This window comes from Neodiprion fabricii, chromosome 4, assembly GCF_021155785.1.
Source record: "Neodiprion fabricii isolate iyNeoFabr1 chromosome 4, iyNeoFabr1.1, whole genome shotgun sequence".
Classification (NCBI taxonomy): Eukaryota; Metazoa; Arthropoda; class Insecta; order Hymenoptera; family Diprionidae; genus Neodiprion; species Neodiprion fabricii.
This window is the reverse complement of record NC_060242.1, coordinates 32846601-32861281: the sequence shown is the minus strand read 5'-3', so window position 1 is coordinate 32861281 and position 14681 is coordinate 32846601. Positions and strand designations below refer to the sequence as shown.

General features: G+C 35.2%; 1 protein-coding gene across 4 annotated transcripts; it reads right to left on the bottom strand.

The window, feature by feature from the left end:
• Positions 1–4646: 4646 nt before the first annotated feature.
• Positions 4647–14428, bottom strand: LOC124180145. 4 transcript variants are annotated; one of them, XM_046565260.1, is made up of 21 exons: positions 14298–14428; positions 14047–14212; positions 12287–12755; positions 11634–12094; positions 11293–11477; positions 10802–11202; positions 10496–10673; positions 10202–10413; positions 9904–10097; positions 9701–9828; positions 9485–9619; positions 9178–9315; positions 8985–9111; positions 8279–8844; positions 7757–8155; positions 7285–7657; positions 6878–7212; positions 5765–6711; positions 5462–5595; positions 5166–5344; positions 4647–5002 (listed from the first exon to the last, which is right to left on the bottom strand). In XM_046565260.1, the coding sequence occupies exons 3-21, from the start codon at positions 12709–12711 to the stop codon at positions 4736–4738; spliced, it is 5784 nt and encodes a 1927-aa protein (XP_046421216.1). In that variant the 5' UTR covers positions 12712–12755; positions 14047–14212; positions 14298–14428; the 3' UTR covers positions 4647–4735. The 4 variants fall into 4 exon arrangements, with proteins under 4 accessions (XP_046421216.1, XP_046421214.1, XP_046421213.1 ...); XM_046565258.1 differs by lacking the exons at positions 14047–14212; positions 14298–14428 and adding an exon at positions 13261–13481; XM_046565257.1 differs by lacking the exons at positions 14047–14212; positions 14298–14428 and adding an exon at positions 13265–13481.
• Between the last annotated feature and the right edge of the window lie 253 nt (positions 14429–14681).

Sequence of the window (14681 nt, the reverse complement as noted above, 5' to 3'; positions counted from 1 at the left end):
GCTCATATGTTTTTAAAAGTAAAATTTGAAACATTTTATTGTGAAAAAACAATTGAACCCTGCTATTTTCCTGTCAACATGACTTTTACGCACAGTCCGATAATGTCAGAAACATGACATTGAAACTTTTTTTCAAATATGATTTTTGGCAGGTGCAGCTCTGCTTTCTCTTCTTCAAAGAACTGATGTATGTATTATACATAATTATAAACAATTAAATTCTTACAATGAACGCATATGAGTTGCTGGAATATACACGATATATCGTATGCTCAAAATCAAACTGTAACAACTGAAAAATTCTCTCTTCAAAACTGCCATAAAACCTAACGTAGTAACCATTTATACTTTAATTTAAACACAAATTCATAAGAAAACTTCTTCCCAGATGTTGCGGTTTTGTTTCAGGCATGCAATAGCTTTCCCTCCTTTATTTATTCCTTTAAAAATCTGTCGTATGTAGAACAAGAATTTTTTTAAATTTGAATACAGGAGTTTTATTAAATGGCTTGTTTATCACATGATTGAAGCCCGTGCTTCTCTTCTGCAACATACATTTAGTTGAACAAGGCTATACACTCCATTTTTTTTTCTTTTTGTTCCAAGCCTGCGGAAATTCAACATCAATAGACAGAAAAAGCAAGTTAATTAACTGTTATAACATTTTCGTTTTATTTTCATCATTATATATTTCTCTCAATAAATATTTACTAACATTTCGTCAATTAAAATTGAAAACAGATACAGGATAAAAAATATGTAGGGTAGATTATATTAATGTATCGTTCAGTACAATCTACGTAATGCCTCTTAAATTATACGTACATTCTCAATTATAATACTTTTTTTCGTCTAAAATTTGTCTTGTATCCTATTTTTACTTATTTCTTGTTTCGTGCATTGTTTAATAAGCTTTCTGCTTTAACAGAAAGAAGAATTGAATTCCGTACTTTCCAAACTAGTTTGGTTTCAAAGTATAGAGTGATGTGGCTCAATTCGAATAATGTCTAAAAAATTCTTGAATTAATGTACTATTATTCGTAAATCCAGTATTGCTGATAAAGTATCTTCAATATATTCAACTAATAATAAGTATTCATTATGCCTATGAACGTGTCGTTTATTCGATTAAGTCTAACTGTAAGTTCGAAAAAGGAAAGTACAGAATATTAGTGGTACTGCACTGTCCTTTCATAACATTATTTGAAAAAATAGTTTCAATATAGAGAAATAGAGATTTGGGGGTGCAAGCGAAGATTTCAAGATTTCAATGTGATAATTAATAATAGCGTCCCATTCGAATTCGGTATTTTAGTCGTATAATTGAGATACTCCATTTGGAACTAATCGCATTTATCGTAAAAATAATTTTTGCAAGAACCCGATTCAATTACCATACTTATAAAACCGATTTTCTTTCACGGAAACTATTAGTAATATTCACACAATAAAATATCAATTTGGTCTATGAAGGTTCAGTGCATTGTAAATGTTACTATTTTTGAGAAAAATAATCAATAAACTAAGAATTGATACATTATTTCGTATTGTTTACTATACTTGTGCTACTAGAAATCACAAATTCAAAATAACTTTCTAATGAACCATAACGAAATCTAATGGTAATCAGACTTTGATGTCCATTTAAATTGTGGATTAACACAATTGACTAGTATACTGATACAAAGATGAAGGCTAATTCAAATTTGATAACTTCGTGAAGACGTCTCTATAACGGAAAAGGCATGACTTTTAGATGTAGCATAGGGGTTTTATACGTTTTATATACATTTGTATAGGTATATTCAGCAGCACATAATATATGTTTGCGTGTGTTGTTAATATTAGGGTGATCCTTAAAAAAGTCATTTTTAAATTTCGACCGTCCCACCTCCCAAATTGACTCTATATATGTAATTTTAAAATAATTCCCTAATTTTTTTAGATTCTTTCCTCAACTCTGACCTCTCTCGCCAACAGGATGGATTTCTCCATTCAAAATATGCACACGTGTTTGGGACTGTTTCTCAGTATATATTTTATTGGAGTAATAATGTTCCAAAGAATCTGTATCTTCAAAGTTTTAGCGGGTGTTGGTGCTATTATTTAAACAAAAAATACACATAATCAAACCAGACAATCTAAACGAATTGCACACCCTCGAAACCTGACTTTTTTTTCATTCAGAAGAAGTGCAATTCGTCTAAATTACTTGGTATGATGATGTGCTAATGCTTACTAAACATTCGCAGTTAAAAATTTTTTCTGACATTATTACTCTTACAATAAAATATATGCTGAGAATGTGTCCGAAACACGTGCATTTTAAATGGAGAAATTCATCCAGTTGGCAGGAGGAGTTCGAGTTGAGGTGAATATCTGAAAAAATGAAGGAATTATTTTCGAATTATTTGGGGGATGAGCCGGTCGGAGTTCAAAAATGACCTTTTTAAGGACCACCCAAGTGTGTATATATATATATATATATATATATATATATATATATACATATACATAATCATCATACACTAGCAGTTGTGACGAAACAATTTCTCTGTCCAAATACTACATAATGCTAGATGGATGAGGTTGTATATGAAATTTGGATCTTCTTTTTAGAAAAAATTAACAATAACCATTTGTTTCACTTCAATTCATCTTAAACTTTCTATTTCGAATATATACTACTCTATCGCACAACGTGAATAATCAACTACTGTTTATTCCCCTATACTATATATGTATATGCACAGACTTATTCAGTGTAATAATGGAAGATCTAAGTACAGACCCTGAAATTTCCTACTATACGATAATTTTCATATTAAAAGTGAACCGTAGGTATTTCTATTCAATGACTGAATATGGCCACATGATACACATAAATGTGACTTTTGTGGGTTTAGATGAATGTGAAATCGTATGTCAGCAAGTCTGGCTATTATTTTGTTTGGCTTGAAACATTACCAATTAGCTACAGAGTACCGAAAATGATTATTGAATCGAAGTGAAATAACATCTGAACAGCACTCAACTTAGTTTTGCGTCATCTTTCAAATTTGCATGTTAAATATTTGAAGAATATTTTTTTTCTGAATTTCTATCGAGTCTCAAACTCTTCAGAGACTCCAGAAATACCTTATCGTTCACAACCATCTAGGCTGCGAAATTCACGTATATGTGTGCTCATGTGCTGGCTAAAACCAACAAACAAATCGCCTATAGTTCACTTTTACGTATTTTGCGTCTGAAAAACTAAGCATTCAAACTTCAAAAACAAAGATCATAAAGTTATAATAATTATTTGACAACTTATTAATACGTAGCTATGATGTTCAATAATTTACTTTCATATTTGAATATTAAAATTGTCAAGAGTTTCCAGTACCTATTACCCGCTAATTGTAAGTTATCGAATATTCCAATGTCTAATTATAGTACAGTCATTATTAGCGGATATTAAGCATTTTTTTCTGCCAAGTAGAATAAGTCAGCACTATGCTCAAATATGAGTTATTCTACCGAGATAAGTTCCCAATGACGAAATCTACTCGTATATGCTATAGAATAATTAAATAGTAAATAAAAATTACATAAGTTTGTGGTGACAACTTTAACCTGGTCTGCAGGACATCAATGTAGTAATTTTTTTTCTCTGCTGTCTCGAAATTTCTTTAACGATCAGGTATTCAATCTACATTTGCATATTTACAGAATCGCGTGATTTTCATAGATTAAAAATATCCTAATGACAAGATTTGCTCGTAATAATTACTTGCATTATTGAAAATCGCGTAAATCAAAACAAATATTAATGTGCCAAAAGTGCTGGACAAAAAAATTTTAATAACTATGGACATTACTACCATTTTCATTTGACTGAAAATTTGGATCTATCTTCAAGTGTGTCAACTTCACACACACACACACACACACACACACACACACACACGCGCGCGCGCGCGCGCGCCAAAAACTGTTACATGTAAATATTGTACAACACCGCTGATTGAAGTGTAAAGTATTTTTTTAGAATTATGTTTACTCACCTCTGACACAATTTAATTTGTATGCTTTAAATGTAGCAGTTCATTATAAAATATGTAAATTCACTTATATACGAAACTATTGCGACCAGCATCTGATTCAATGGATATTACACAATAAGAGGTGAATCTTTGTCTTTCGAAATAATTACTGTGCTTGATCACCTAACATCATATACTTAATTATTACAAATACAGTAATAGATCATTTTTCTAGCTATCATCACAACATCGCAGACGTGTCGTGCTCCAAGTAACTCTGGAGATTAGTGGGATGACAAAACTGAGAATAATAAAAAAAATAAACTGTTTTCTAAACTGTGTAATATTTAATGATACTCAAGTGAGAATAACAAAATCTAACGACCGAAATGACCCGAAACTTGAATAAATTATAGGAGTTTTTTTTTTTTTTTTTGTGGGTTGAGTTTAACGGGCCCATAGCGATACAAAATCTAATAGCAAGTTGCAGTTCTCTTACAGTAAAATAAATTTCAACTTTTTCATTCATATGGCCACACGAATTTGCGTATTAGTTTGTGTAAGTATCACCAAAGCTGGAAATTTTACAAGCAGTGTACCTTTTTATCAACGTCTGGCTAAAGTCATATCCTCCCAAAAGAAAATTCCAACCCTTCAATGTTTTACTATTTTTTTTTTTTTGAATAGCATATAAATAAACTACTTACTTAATTTTTAGGTACAGTTTTCACCACTTTTTGAAGAGCAGGTGGTATACATACTGGACAAATAGTATCTACTTTGCCAGGCCGTCGTAGTAGATCACTCAAGAACTGAACAGTGTGTGGCAGCGGCGAAATTTCAGACGTCAAAAGTTCTGCCTCCATCCTTGGAATAATTTCTGAGTGATACGTAGATACAGGAAAATGATGACCACAAGTGAATACCATCATATCTTCATCAGTTTCAAGAAAACTAGAAACGTCGTCTGGAGCCTAATTGTTGCAAAAATAATTTTAAAAATACGTAATTGACCTTAGATCTTCAATACAGAAAGACAATACATTAATCTAATTACTTTTGTCAAAAAAAACGGACACAGGTACCAAATCACTCAACATTTTACAGCCATCATTCAATTATATCGGAACACTTTACCTGGACCTGTATAAACGGCCTAGAATCACATTCTTCCGAAGATATTGTGCTGATGACTCCATCGATCATCTGTTCTGGAGTTTTGTTACCATTTGAACCTGGATGTCCAGTGAAGGGAGGACCGTAATGTTTAGCCGAAAGCTGTGACAATAATTCTACATATTCTGGTGTAGGTTTACCTGAAAGAAATCACATTTCTATAACTTTTCTCTACCTCAGGCAAAGAAAAATCCACAATGAAATTATATCAACCAGTAAGCCAATTTCAAAACTGAAAAAATTTCAAACCTATTTACCCTGATCTATGTGCCTCAGTAGAGTGGAACAGACCTGTAGACAGAATTTAGTCGACAAAGAGTTCATCATGGTCAAACTATTCGCTTCTGTTTCGCCTTGGTTTTGAACAGCAGCTTCATCCATATTGTGCTGACTAAAACAGAACAGAGTACCAGATATAGAGGGATTTGATTCAGTAGAAAGTTTTAAGATTACAAGCCACTGCTCGGTAAACTTTTCAGAACTTTGCAAAAATCGAACATTCGACAATCTCAAACTGATATTACAGGTAAAAACCTCTGTCAATTGACACATTTGCTTACCAAAACAATAATAGGCCGAGGGGGTAAAAAAACTTGCTCATATGCCGCAGTAATATATTTTCTAAATTTTCTATCGGCAAATTGTGTTTGATCCAGAACTCAATGGCTATCTGTAGAACCTCTCGCATTGTAGCATGAGATTCGTCTTCAATTTCACTGACATAAAACTCTACAATGCTTGTAGCTTCAGATACTATGGCGTTTTCTTGATTACCTTTAGCCTCATTCCCTAAAATATTTCTATTAATAACATTAATCTTTTTTCGGGCTAAAAATTGTTCATCTTCTGAAACAGTAGCACAGTTCGCATTCTTCTGATGATTTAAATTTCTCGTTATAGAATCGAGCTCTTCCGACATTCTTGGAGCAGAAGTCAAATCAGGCAGATTTGGTAAAGAATTTTCCCCAGCCTGAGCAGCATTCTTCACAAATGCTGGAACATTTTCTGAAAAAGTATTCTTTTTCTGCTCGTCATACACACTGTCAAGAGCATCTTCAGTAATGTCTAATGAAATATCCTCGCTTTTAGAATCTTCGCACAATTCTTCTGAGCCTCCTTGACAATCAAACGTGTATAACTCTTGTTCCAGTGACTGAAAGCTGTCTAAAGATCTGCTAGCAGACATTTTCATTTTTTTCTTCTCTTCAGATTCTTCTAAAGTATCGACTAAATTTTGTTCCATGTGTTTATCAAACAGTTCGGTATTTTCCTTGATATGTCGAGTCTGCGCATCGGATGTTAGCGAATTTCCTGCTGCTTTTGCCATGTCGTTCAAGTCGACAGAAGAATCAGTTTCGACTTGGTTTCGATCACACTTGTATGAAAACTTGTACAATTTTAGGTGAGACGTGTTCAACATTTTCAATTGATGTGAGAGAGCATCCGTAAAATTATGCTCCAGTAGAGAAATCTTTGAAGCGGCTTGATAATTTCCCAGTTGAATACACTGTAAAACAATCACAGAATACAAATTTACTATCAGAAAACATTTAACATCTACAACCGAAATCTTTAATAGGTATTTAGCACTTTGTAAAATTACAAAAGACACACTACAATTCAAAGTACATTTTGGGCTGTAGGATGTATAAAAATGTGTATGTAAAGTTCACCTTATCCATTATTTTGGCACTATCATATAATCCGTTCAGCCTTTCCAGTATATAATGTAAAGTCGTTTCTCCAAACGACTTTTCCACAACAGTCAATGGTTGCACAAGCCCAGCCAACGGTGTGACGTCATAACTTCGATAAGAAATAACAGGAGTAGGAATATTAGGAACTTGACTAGGAGTATCTACAGTTGAGTGAGCAGCATGTGGCAATCGAACAATTCGTCTTGACGATTTGAGCAAAACCAGTTTTCTCTCAACACCTCGCGAATCTTCTACTGGAGGACGACCCAATTGCGCGGTATTATTACTTCCCCATGCAAGAACAGTCCCTCCTTGAACAAGAATGGCAACGAAATTACAAACTTCTACAATATAATTATTCATGACTTTTGATAATGTTTTACCTGGTTGCATGGCGACAGTATAATCACAACCACAACAAAGGCTAACTGCTTTGATGGCTCGATTAGCTTCATCTCTTCTGGCATCTTCATTCCCATTTGTCGGCACATAGTTTGATCTGCCATCATTATGATTTCCTCCACCATTGGCATTCCCATTATCTGTATCTGGACTCTGCCTTTTTTCATTTGCTTTGTAGCCGTTATGTCGTGGTGGAACCTTAGGTGTGGAAGAAATAGGATTATAGCTGAGGGGCATGGGAATCGTTACTTCACGCCGACTACCATTCCCTATCTGTCCATCCAAATTTCGTCCCCATACGTAAACTGACCCATCCTTTGTTAAAAGACAAGAATGATGGCATCCAGTTGATATCTAAAATTGTAATGCATGTCTTACAGGACTGACTAAAGAAGTTGACCCTCATAAAGCGTCAGAATACTCGTGCTCTAAATGTCCACGAGTAGGCATTACCTGTACTATCTGCCCGCAAACTGAGCTCGTGTCAACTAACGAAGGTTGCAAATGAGTTTGTGCTTCTTCAACGGCCCCGACGTTGACGCCTCGCAATCGTGGACTAGTTGGCAACTTGATGCTGGCAGTCTGTTTTGACTGCTCTGTGGTATTAGTTGAATCTTCATTTGAATTTTCAGTTTCATTAATTTGTGCATTGTTTTGCTCGGATTGTGCAATTGAGTCACTGTCTTGTGCAATTTCATTATACTTATCAAGAGTGTCAATATATTGAGTAACTTTATCTGAAGCTACCCGTTGCTGAAGTATTCTAGCCTTCTTTTGTGCCTGTGCTTGCAGCCGCAAGACCTGGGGACTAGCTCCCCATGTGTACAATTTATTTGTAGCAGTAACAGCCAGCTGTGAAACAATATGTGCTGGTAAAATTTACGTGATGTCTTGTAATACTACATACATAAACTGTTTAAAAGTATTTGTTCTCGAATCTCAATCAATGGCATTATGATACAATGAAAAACTCACATTTTGAAAATATCCAGTTGTGATCAACCAAATTTTTTCTGGCAACAATGTAACTTTTACGGGAAGTGAAGACTTAATATTAGTTCCATTCCCAAGTTGACCAAACACGTTGCTACCAAACGAGTAGACATCACCATCGGCAGTTAGTACTAAAGTGTGCGCATGGCCAGCGCTTATTTGCCTTACAATAGTCCCGAGGAGCGAGGTAACCAAGGTTGGAATATTTTTTTCAATGGTATTTCCATGACCTAATTGACCATGCACGCCCCAGCCCCAGGTGAATACTCTTCCATCTTTAGTCAATGCAACTGAGTGATACTGACCAGCTACTGCATCGACAATAATTTCGTGTGCCAAGGTAACAATCAATTCTGGATTTGGACATTGAAGCTTTTTCTCAAGCCCAAGTTGACCAAACTGACTAGCGCCCCAAGCATATATACCATTATTAGTCACGGCCAAAGAGTGACAACGACCACACGATACACTAAGTACTTCTACCTTCATACTTTGAAAAGTGGGAATTATCTGAGGAGATCCATATCTAGACATCGTTGGACCAGTTCCTGCCGGAAATTTATAATTGTCCAAGTTAGGTAGTCAGAATGTGCATGAAATTTTTTTCTCGGGTTACAGTAAATAATTTTTCGTTACTGTTTATTTAGCAGACAGCAGGTGCCTCGTGGATGTACAGTGATAAAGTTACCTAAACATCCTTGTGCAGCATTTCCCCAAGTATAAACATTGTTATTTCTGATGAGGGCTACATGAGAGAATCCAGCACTCAAAGCTCTCCGTTTGAAGTCTGCATTAGAGTTTACGTCATCGATATCCTGATAAAATAAGCGAAAAGTATTTATTTTGGTTCAATCTTTTCAATATCAATGTAAGAATCTTACTCTTTCTGTATTAGACACTGGTATACGATGCATCAGTTTTGGTTCATAGTTCAACGCGGGAGACTTTTTATGAATGAGAGTTAGGAGAATAAGAAGAAATGTCTCGATAAATTCCTCTACTGGTGCACCAATTTCATCCTGAAATAAGAATAATTTCATATGTGAAATTTTCATGAAAAATTGATGCAAAATCGCTATTTTCAAGCATCACGTTAATCATGTAATAGTTATTTTAAAAAAATGAAAAATCAATAATAAACTTTCAAGAATTTTCTGGGCAGAAAATTTACACGTAAAATCTACTCACTAAAGTTTCTGTTAGATCTAAAGAATCAAATTGACTGGATTGAGAGCTGTGAGATGTTGTTCGATGTCGAGCTCTGCACCGGATTAACAACGGTCGTAATACTGGACTAGTTGGATCATACAATGCAGTCAACCTCTGGAAAAACCGAAGTTACAGAATTATATTTATTGCAGCACCAATCTTGATAACAAGTGTCAATTGAATTAATAAACGTACCTGAAGGGCGAACAATTGTAATGTGGCAAGATTAGCAAGAACAAAGGCTGTATGATGTTTGGCCAGATTTGGACATACTAGCATTGCTTGAATTAATCCTGATTCACTTAGACACATTAATAATCCAGCTGAAAGTAATAAAACAATGAGAAAAAACATTTTCTCAGCCACAAGATATGTCGATTTAATTTCTTTAAACATACAGTCGAGTTGATGATGTGCAGGCTGAAAGGAACTCAAATTCAATGAACGGACAACCTTCATAAGAACTTCCAGAACTTGATGATAAAGGCCCCTCTGAGTAGCTAACTGCTGTAAAACCTCCCACAGCCCAGTTTGTCCTGCGACATTGACTGCTAGAACTTCGTCATAAAAAGTATTTGAAGCTAAAAAATTTCTATGAAGAGAGATATATTGCATTAGAAATGTGACAATGATTTAAAATAAATAAGCAATAATTTTGAATAAGAAACAGATTAGAGAAATTTTCTTGACACTCACGAAAATTGTTTGTGAGTTTGATTGGATTGTTGCGCTGAGGCTCGTAGAGTCAGTTCTGTAAATGCCATGACACTCAAATTAGACAAATGTATTCTGGTTGTCACTGATAACTCTATGACCGATGGCGGAACTAAGCAACCAGTAACATAACTTAGTAATTCTGTTGTATGTCCAGCTGATGCAAACTTGAGAACACTTTTCAACAATCGACACTGCAACCCAATGATAGATGGTGTGTCAGGTCAAAATATATATGTAAATCATTTTTATATTTATTACTGGCAGTACGCTTACTCTTGATAATTTATACAAAACAATAGCTCTCGAAAATTCCTTATTGGACAAAAGTATATCTCCCGCATTTTCCAATAGATGTTGCAGATTCATTCCGAAAACTAATGCCAATCTTTCAGCTTTTTCCAATTCCTTGTGTTTTAAAACTAGATCCATGAAAACTGATAGCAATGGTCTCCTGTTGAATAAATTGTACAAAATAGTTTAGCTGTGACGAGTACATCGAGACAAGATCAACGTATTCAACTGGATCTGAACAATGTCAAAATTGCCATGTAACATATCACTTATGTGAAATGCACAAACCTGACTTCGATTTTGTATACAGCAAAATTGGTAACAATTATGCAAGTATCGACAAGGGGAATATCTGCTTTGATGTCCTCCACCTTCTTGGGAATGCCGTACTGATTCTCACTATTCCCACTGGCATCCTTTGTTGTTGTAACTTTAAAATCGGTTACTCTGTACACTTTGTCTATGATTTCATTATTTCTCGCAAAAGAAAATCGTCCTATCACTGACTCAGGATTAAACTCTGTATCACCACCAATCCGTGTTTCAGATAAAGGGCACGAAATAATAAGGAGAGATTTTTGATGAACGTCGGTTACGTAAAATAGACGCTGAGTGAGTAATATGTTGTGGCAGAACGATGGCATCTTATGCACATATAGAGGCACCATAGAAGCTTCGGTCTCATGGATCTGTGTAAAATTATTCAGAAACAATTATAGCACAAATATTACTTCAGATTTTTCGATTAATAGAAGTAAAAGAAATAGACTTTCTCTTACAGTGAGATGGTTAGTTGGTGGATGATAACCGGTATACAGATGCTGACCCTGACGAGTGTACTGAGGTGTAAGAAACATATCTCGAGGTACCAATTCTGGATTAAGCAAATCTTCTCTTCTCTCCGAAAAATGTCTACTTAGGCCAACCGTAATTGTCTCATCAGTTCCGCTACTACTGCTGCTGTCTAAAATCAAATGTAACCCATGATACAATCATAAATACTGGTGTTAAATTGCTGAATCATTTTTAGATGGAATACAAAATTCCGAAGCATCGCTTACTAACTAAAAGCACCAAATATCTTTGGTAATGTTCAATCTTTCGATATTTTACCACCTACCACGTCGTGCCGAGGATCCCGTTAAACTGCGACTTCTAGTCTCAGCCAATTTTTGTTTTAGTATAGCGAGTTTCTCAACAGAAAGTTGTTTGAGTCCTTGAAGTCGAGATCTAGTGGTGGGAAAGTTTTTCACTTCGTCACTTAGGCCTCCACTTGAATGTAATAGAGGATTGGATCTGTGGAAAGGTTTGCCACCTTCCAAAGGATACACGTAACCGTTCGTACGCTGTTCCAAGATCAACCTCCACTGTTGGTGGGTTTGGTTCGTTATTAAAAGTGACACTACATCAAGACTGCTATCCTGACAAATGTGAAGATTCGCTACATTCCCTTTGACATTCGTCAGTCCAACTTGACAACCATTCTCTAGATTAACGAGCACAATTTCACCATGTTCTGTTCCTATAATACCAACATGGCTGCAATCCACAACTCCTTGCCACCACACCAATGCACTAGGTCTGCAAATTGGTTATACTTGATTAATTTGATGCAAAGCTTATCGTTTATACAAAAGTAACGTGACAAATGTGTCAATTTTTATATACTAATTAGAAGTGTTAAGGATACATGTCAAGTCTCAAATGTAATAAGTGAATAAAAAATACTAGACTTCAACAATTATGTAATATTGACTAAATTGTTAATATTACCTGGCATATGAAGACTGAGTATTTAGTGAAGAGAATGATGTAACATCGTTCGTAGCCCATCTGTGATCTAGGCTCGTGTTCTCATCAACCAAAGCTAAAGCGGGTACAATATACAAAGAGCCATCGATACTAGCGGTAAGGAGCCAAGATCCAGAAGGATCGAAACAAAGGGCTGAGATTCGTTTGTAGGATCCTTGAAACCACGGAATTCTCTTGACGATTGGTGGGCAGTCAACATCTGGTTGATAATGAAGTACTAAGTCGGCATTCCCCGTTGTGAACGCCAAAAGCTGCTTTCTGCCAATCTCAGACCGGGCACTGTGAGAAATTTCACCAGCTTTGAGTAGACAGCGCAATTCAAACAGATTTTCATCGAGAAGGTTTATGGTTGACTGTGAGCCTTCCGCAGCTCCTATTTCAGCCATTACAGTATTCAATGTTGATGAACGTCAGGTTAATAGCATCGTATCTGTAGAATGATAATAATGTCTATTCATTGAAAATTTTTAAACTGATGAGCTGAAGAAATTGGAACATAACAGATTCCAATGACTAACTTGTCTACAGAGATGTAGCAACAATTAGTTTGTATTAAATGTGTTGTCCAAAGTTATTAGTATATTGCTGATTTTGCCGCAGTCATTAGTGGCAACTAAATGACTCTTTACCCTTGTAATGCTAACGGCGCATAAGCTCAGAATTAAACAAGCCACAACTCTTGTTTATGACATTAAGATCTTTTTCTATAAAATTATCTGTAAAACTAGCTAAGCCTTCTTTAAGCCATTCAAGTTAATAACACACTGCTTATTTATTTTTCAGAAAGTTATCAGTGAATAATAATAAAATGCCTGGTGAAGCCAGATGACAGAATGAAAGAGTGCTAAAATATTGAATGTTTAATCAGGGTATGTATTTAGCCAAAGTTGTGACAAAATTACGCATTGCAAAATCATGTTATTTATAAATTTTACCTACTACACAAGAAGGATCTTATTTCCGGAGATATTCGTTCCTTAAATCCGTTTTTTATCTTCATTAATAACGAAACAGCACTATTAATATATAACAAACTTACAATGAAAAATGAAGAAAATATACTGTCTTGATAAACTGCAAATAAAAACCAGTATACAATTTTGATCTACACTCATCACGAACTAAACGCCATTGCGACCTTTCCTATTTTCTATACGTCAAAATTTGAAGGTTAGGGAGGACAAGTACCTCCCATACACGGACTTATGGACGGAGCGTAAGCTAGGCTTGTTGGCGAGGGGTATGCGCCTTGGGGAGAATACATGTGGTAGCACGTCGGCCATATTGGTGAGCTATTGTAAGTTTTCGGGCGCCACGTTTAAACGATTCACTTTAGGCAGTATTAGTTTTTCGGACAGATCGTTGCGACAAACTATTTCATCGAACTGTATAGGTATATACGAACGGTACGAACACAGCTTCAATTCTTTTTGTATAAAAAACTGTGCAGGTAAGCACATTTTTTTTAAATCCAATTTTAATTCCGGCGAACATTCTATAGAGGTGCAAAGCACCTGTACATAGAACCAGAATAATAATGAGTATAAATATAAACAAAGAAAAAACCAAAAAAAAAAAAATATATAATACAATGACAGAATAAACAGAAAACATCGCGTTGAATGATTCGTAAATTATTGTATATAGAACCTACATAAATAAATGATTTATGTTCACATGCTGAAATATATTTGTATTCAAAAACTATGAATTGAACTCACATTTGGAATAGCATCGTCTTTCAGCCTAACTTTGAAGGCAGATGTTCGATCGAATTATTCCGGTGAAAAATGACATGAACATAAATAAGCATACTTTGGCACACTTGTGTTCGTCAACACTATCGTATCAAGCCATATCCTACGCCTCTCAATATTTTTCGGAAGACTTGAATGAACATAGATACAAATACGTTAGTTGGGATCACAGCATTCACATTATTTACAATTCCAGAAGCGTTACTTATACTCACAGGTGAAATGTAGCCTTATTCTCTACTTCGACCTCACATTGTTTTTGTGATTTTGAGAAAGATCTGTTTTTGCAGTTAGGCGCTACCACGGTCTTACATACAGGTTCGCAAACTAGTAGGGTGGGGAATGACTCAGATAATGAGGCAAAACCGTGGTTCTCGTCATCGCCGTCTGCAGCGCTGCCCCCTCGGGGTGAGCCAATCATAAATCAGATCCGAACAGTTGATTTTTCGGAATCAACAGTCCTGAATAACACTCAAAAATGAAGAAAGATGCGAATAAAAAATGATTGAGATGCTTACTAGCATTCCATGGCGGGCGTGATAATTGTTTTATTTTAACGGAATCCTCAAATGTTTAAGTCAATAAAATCCATAAACATC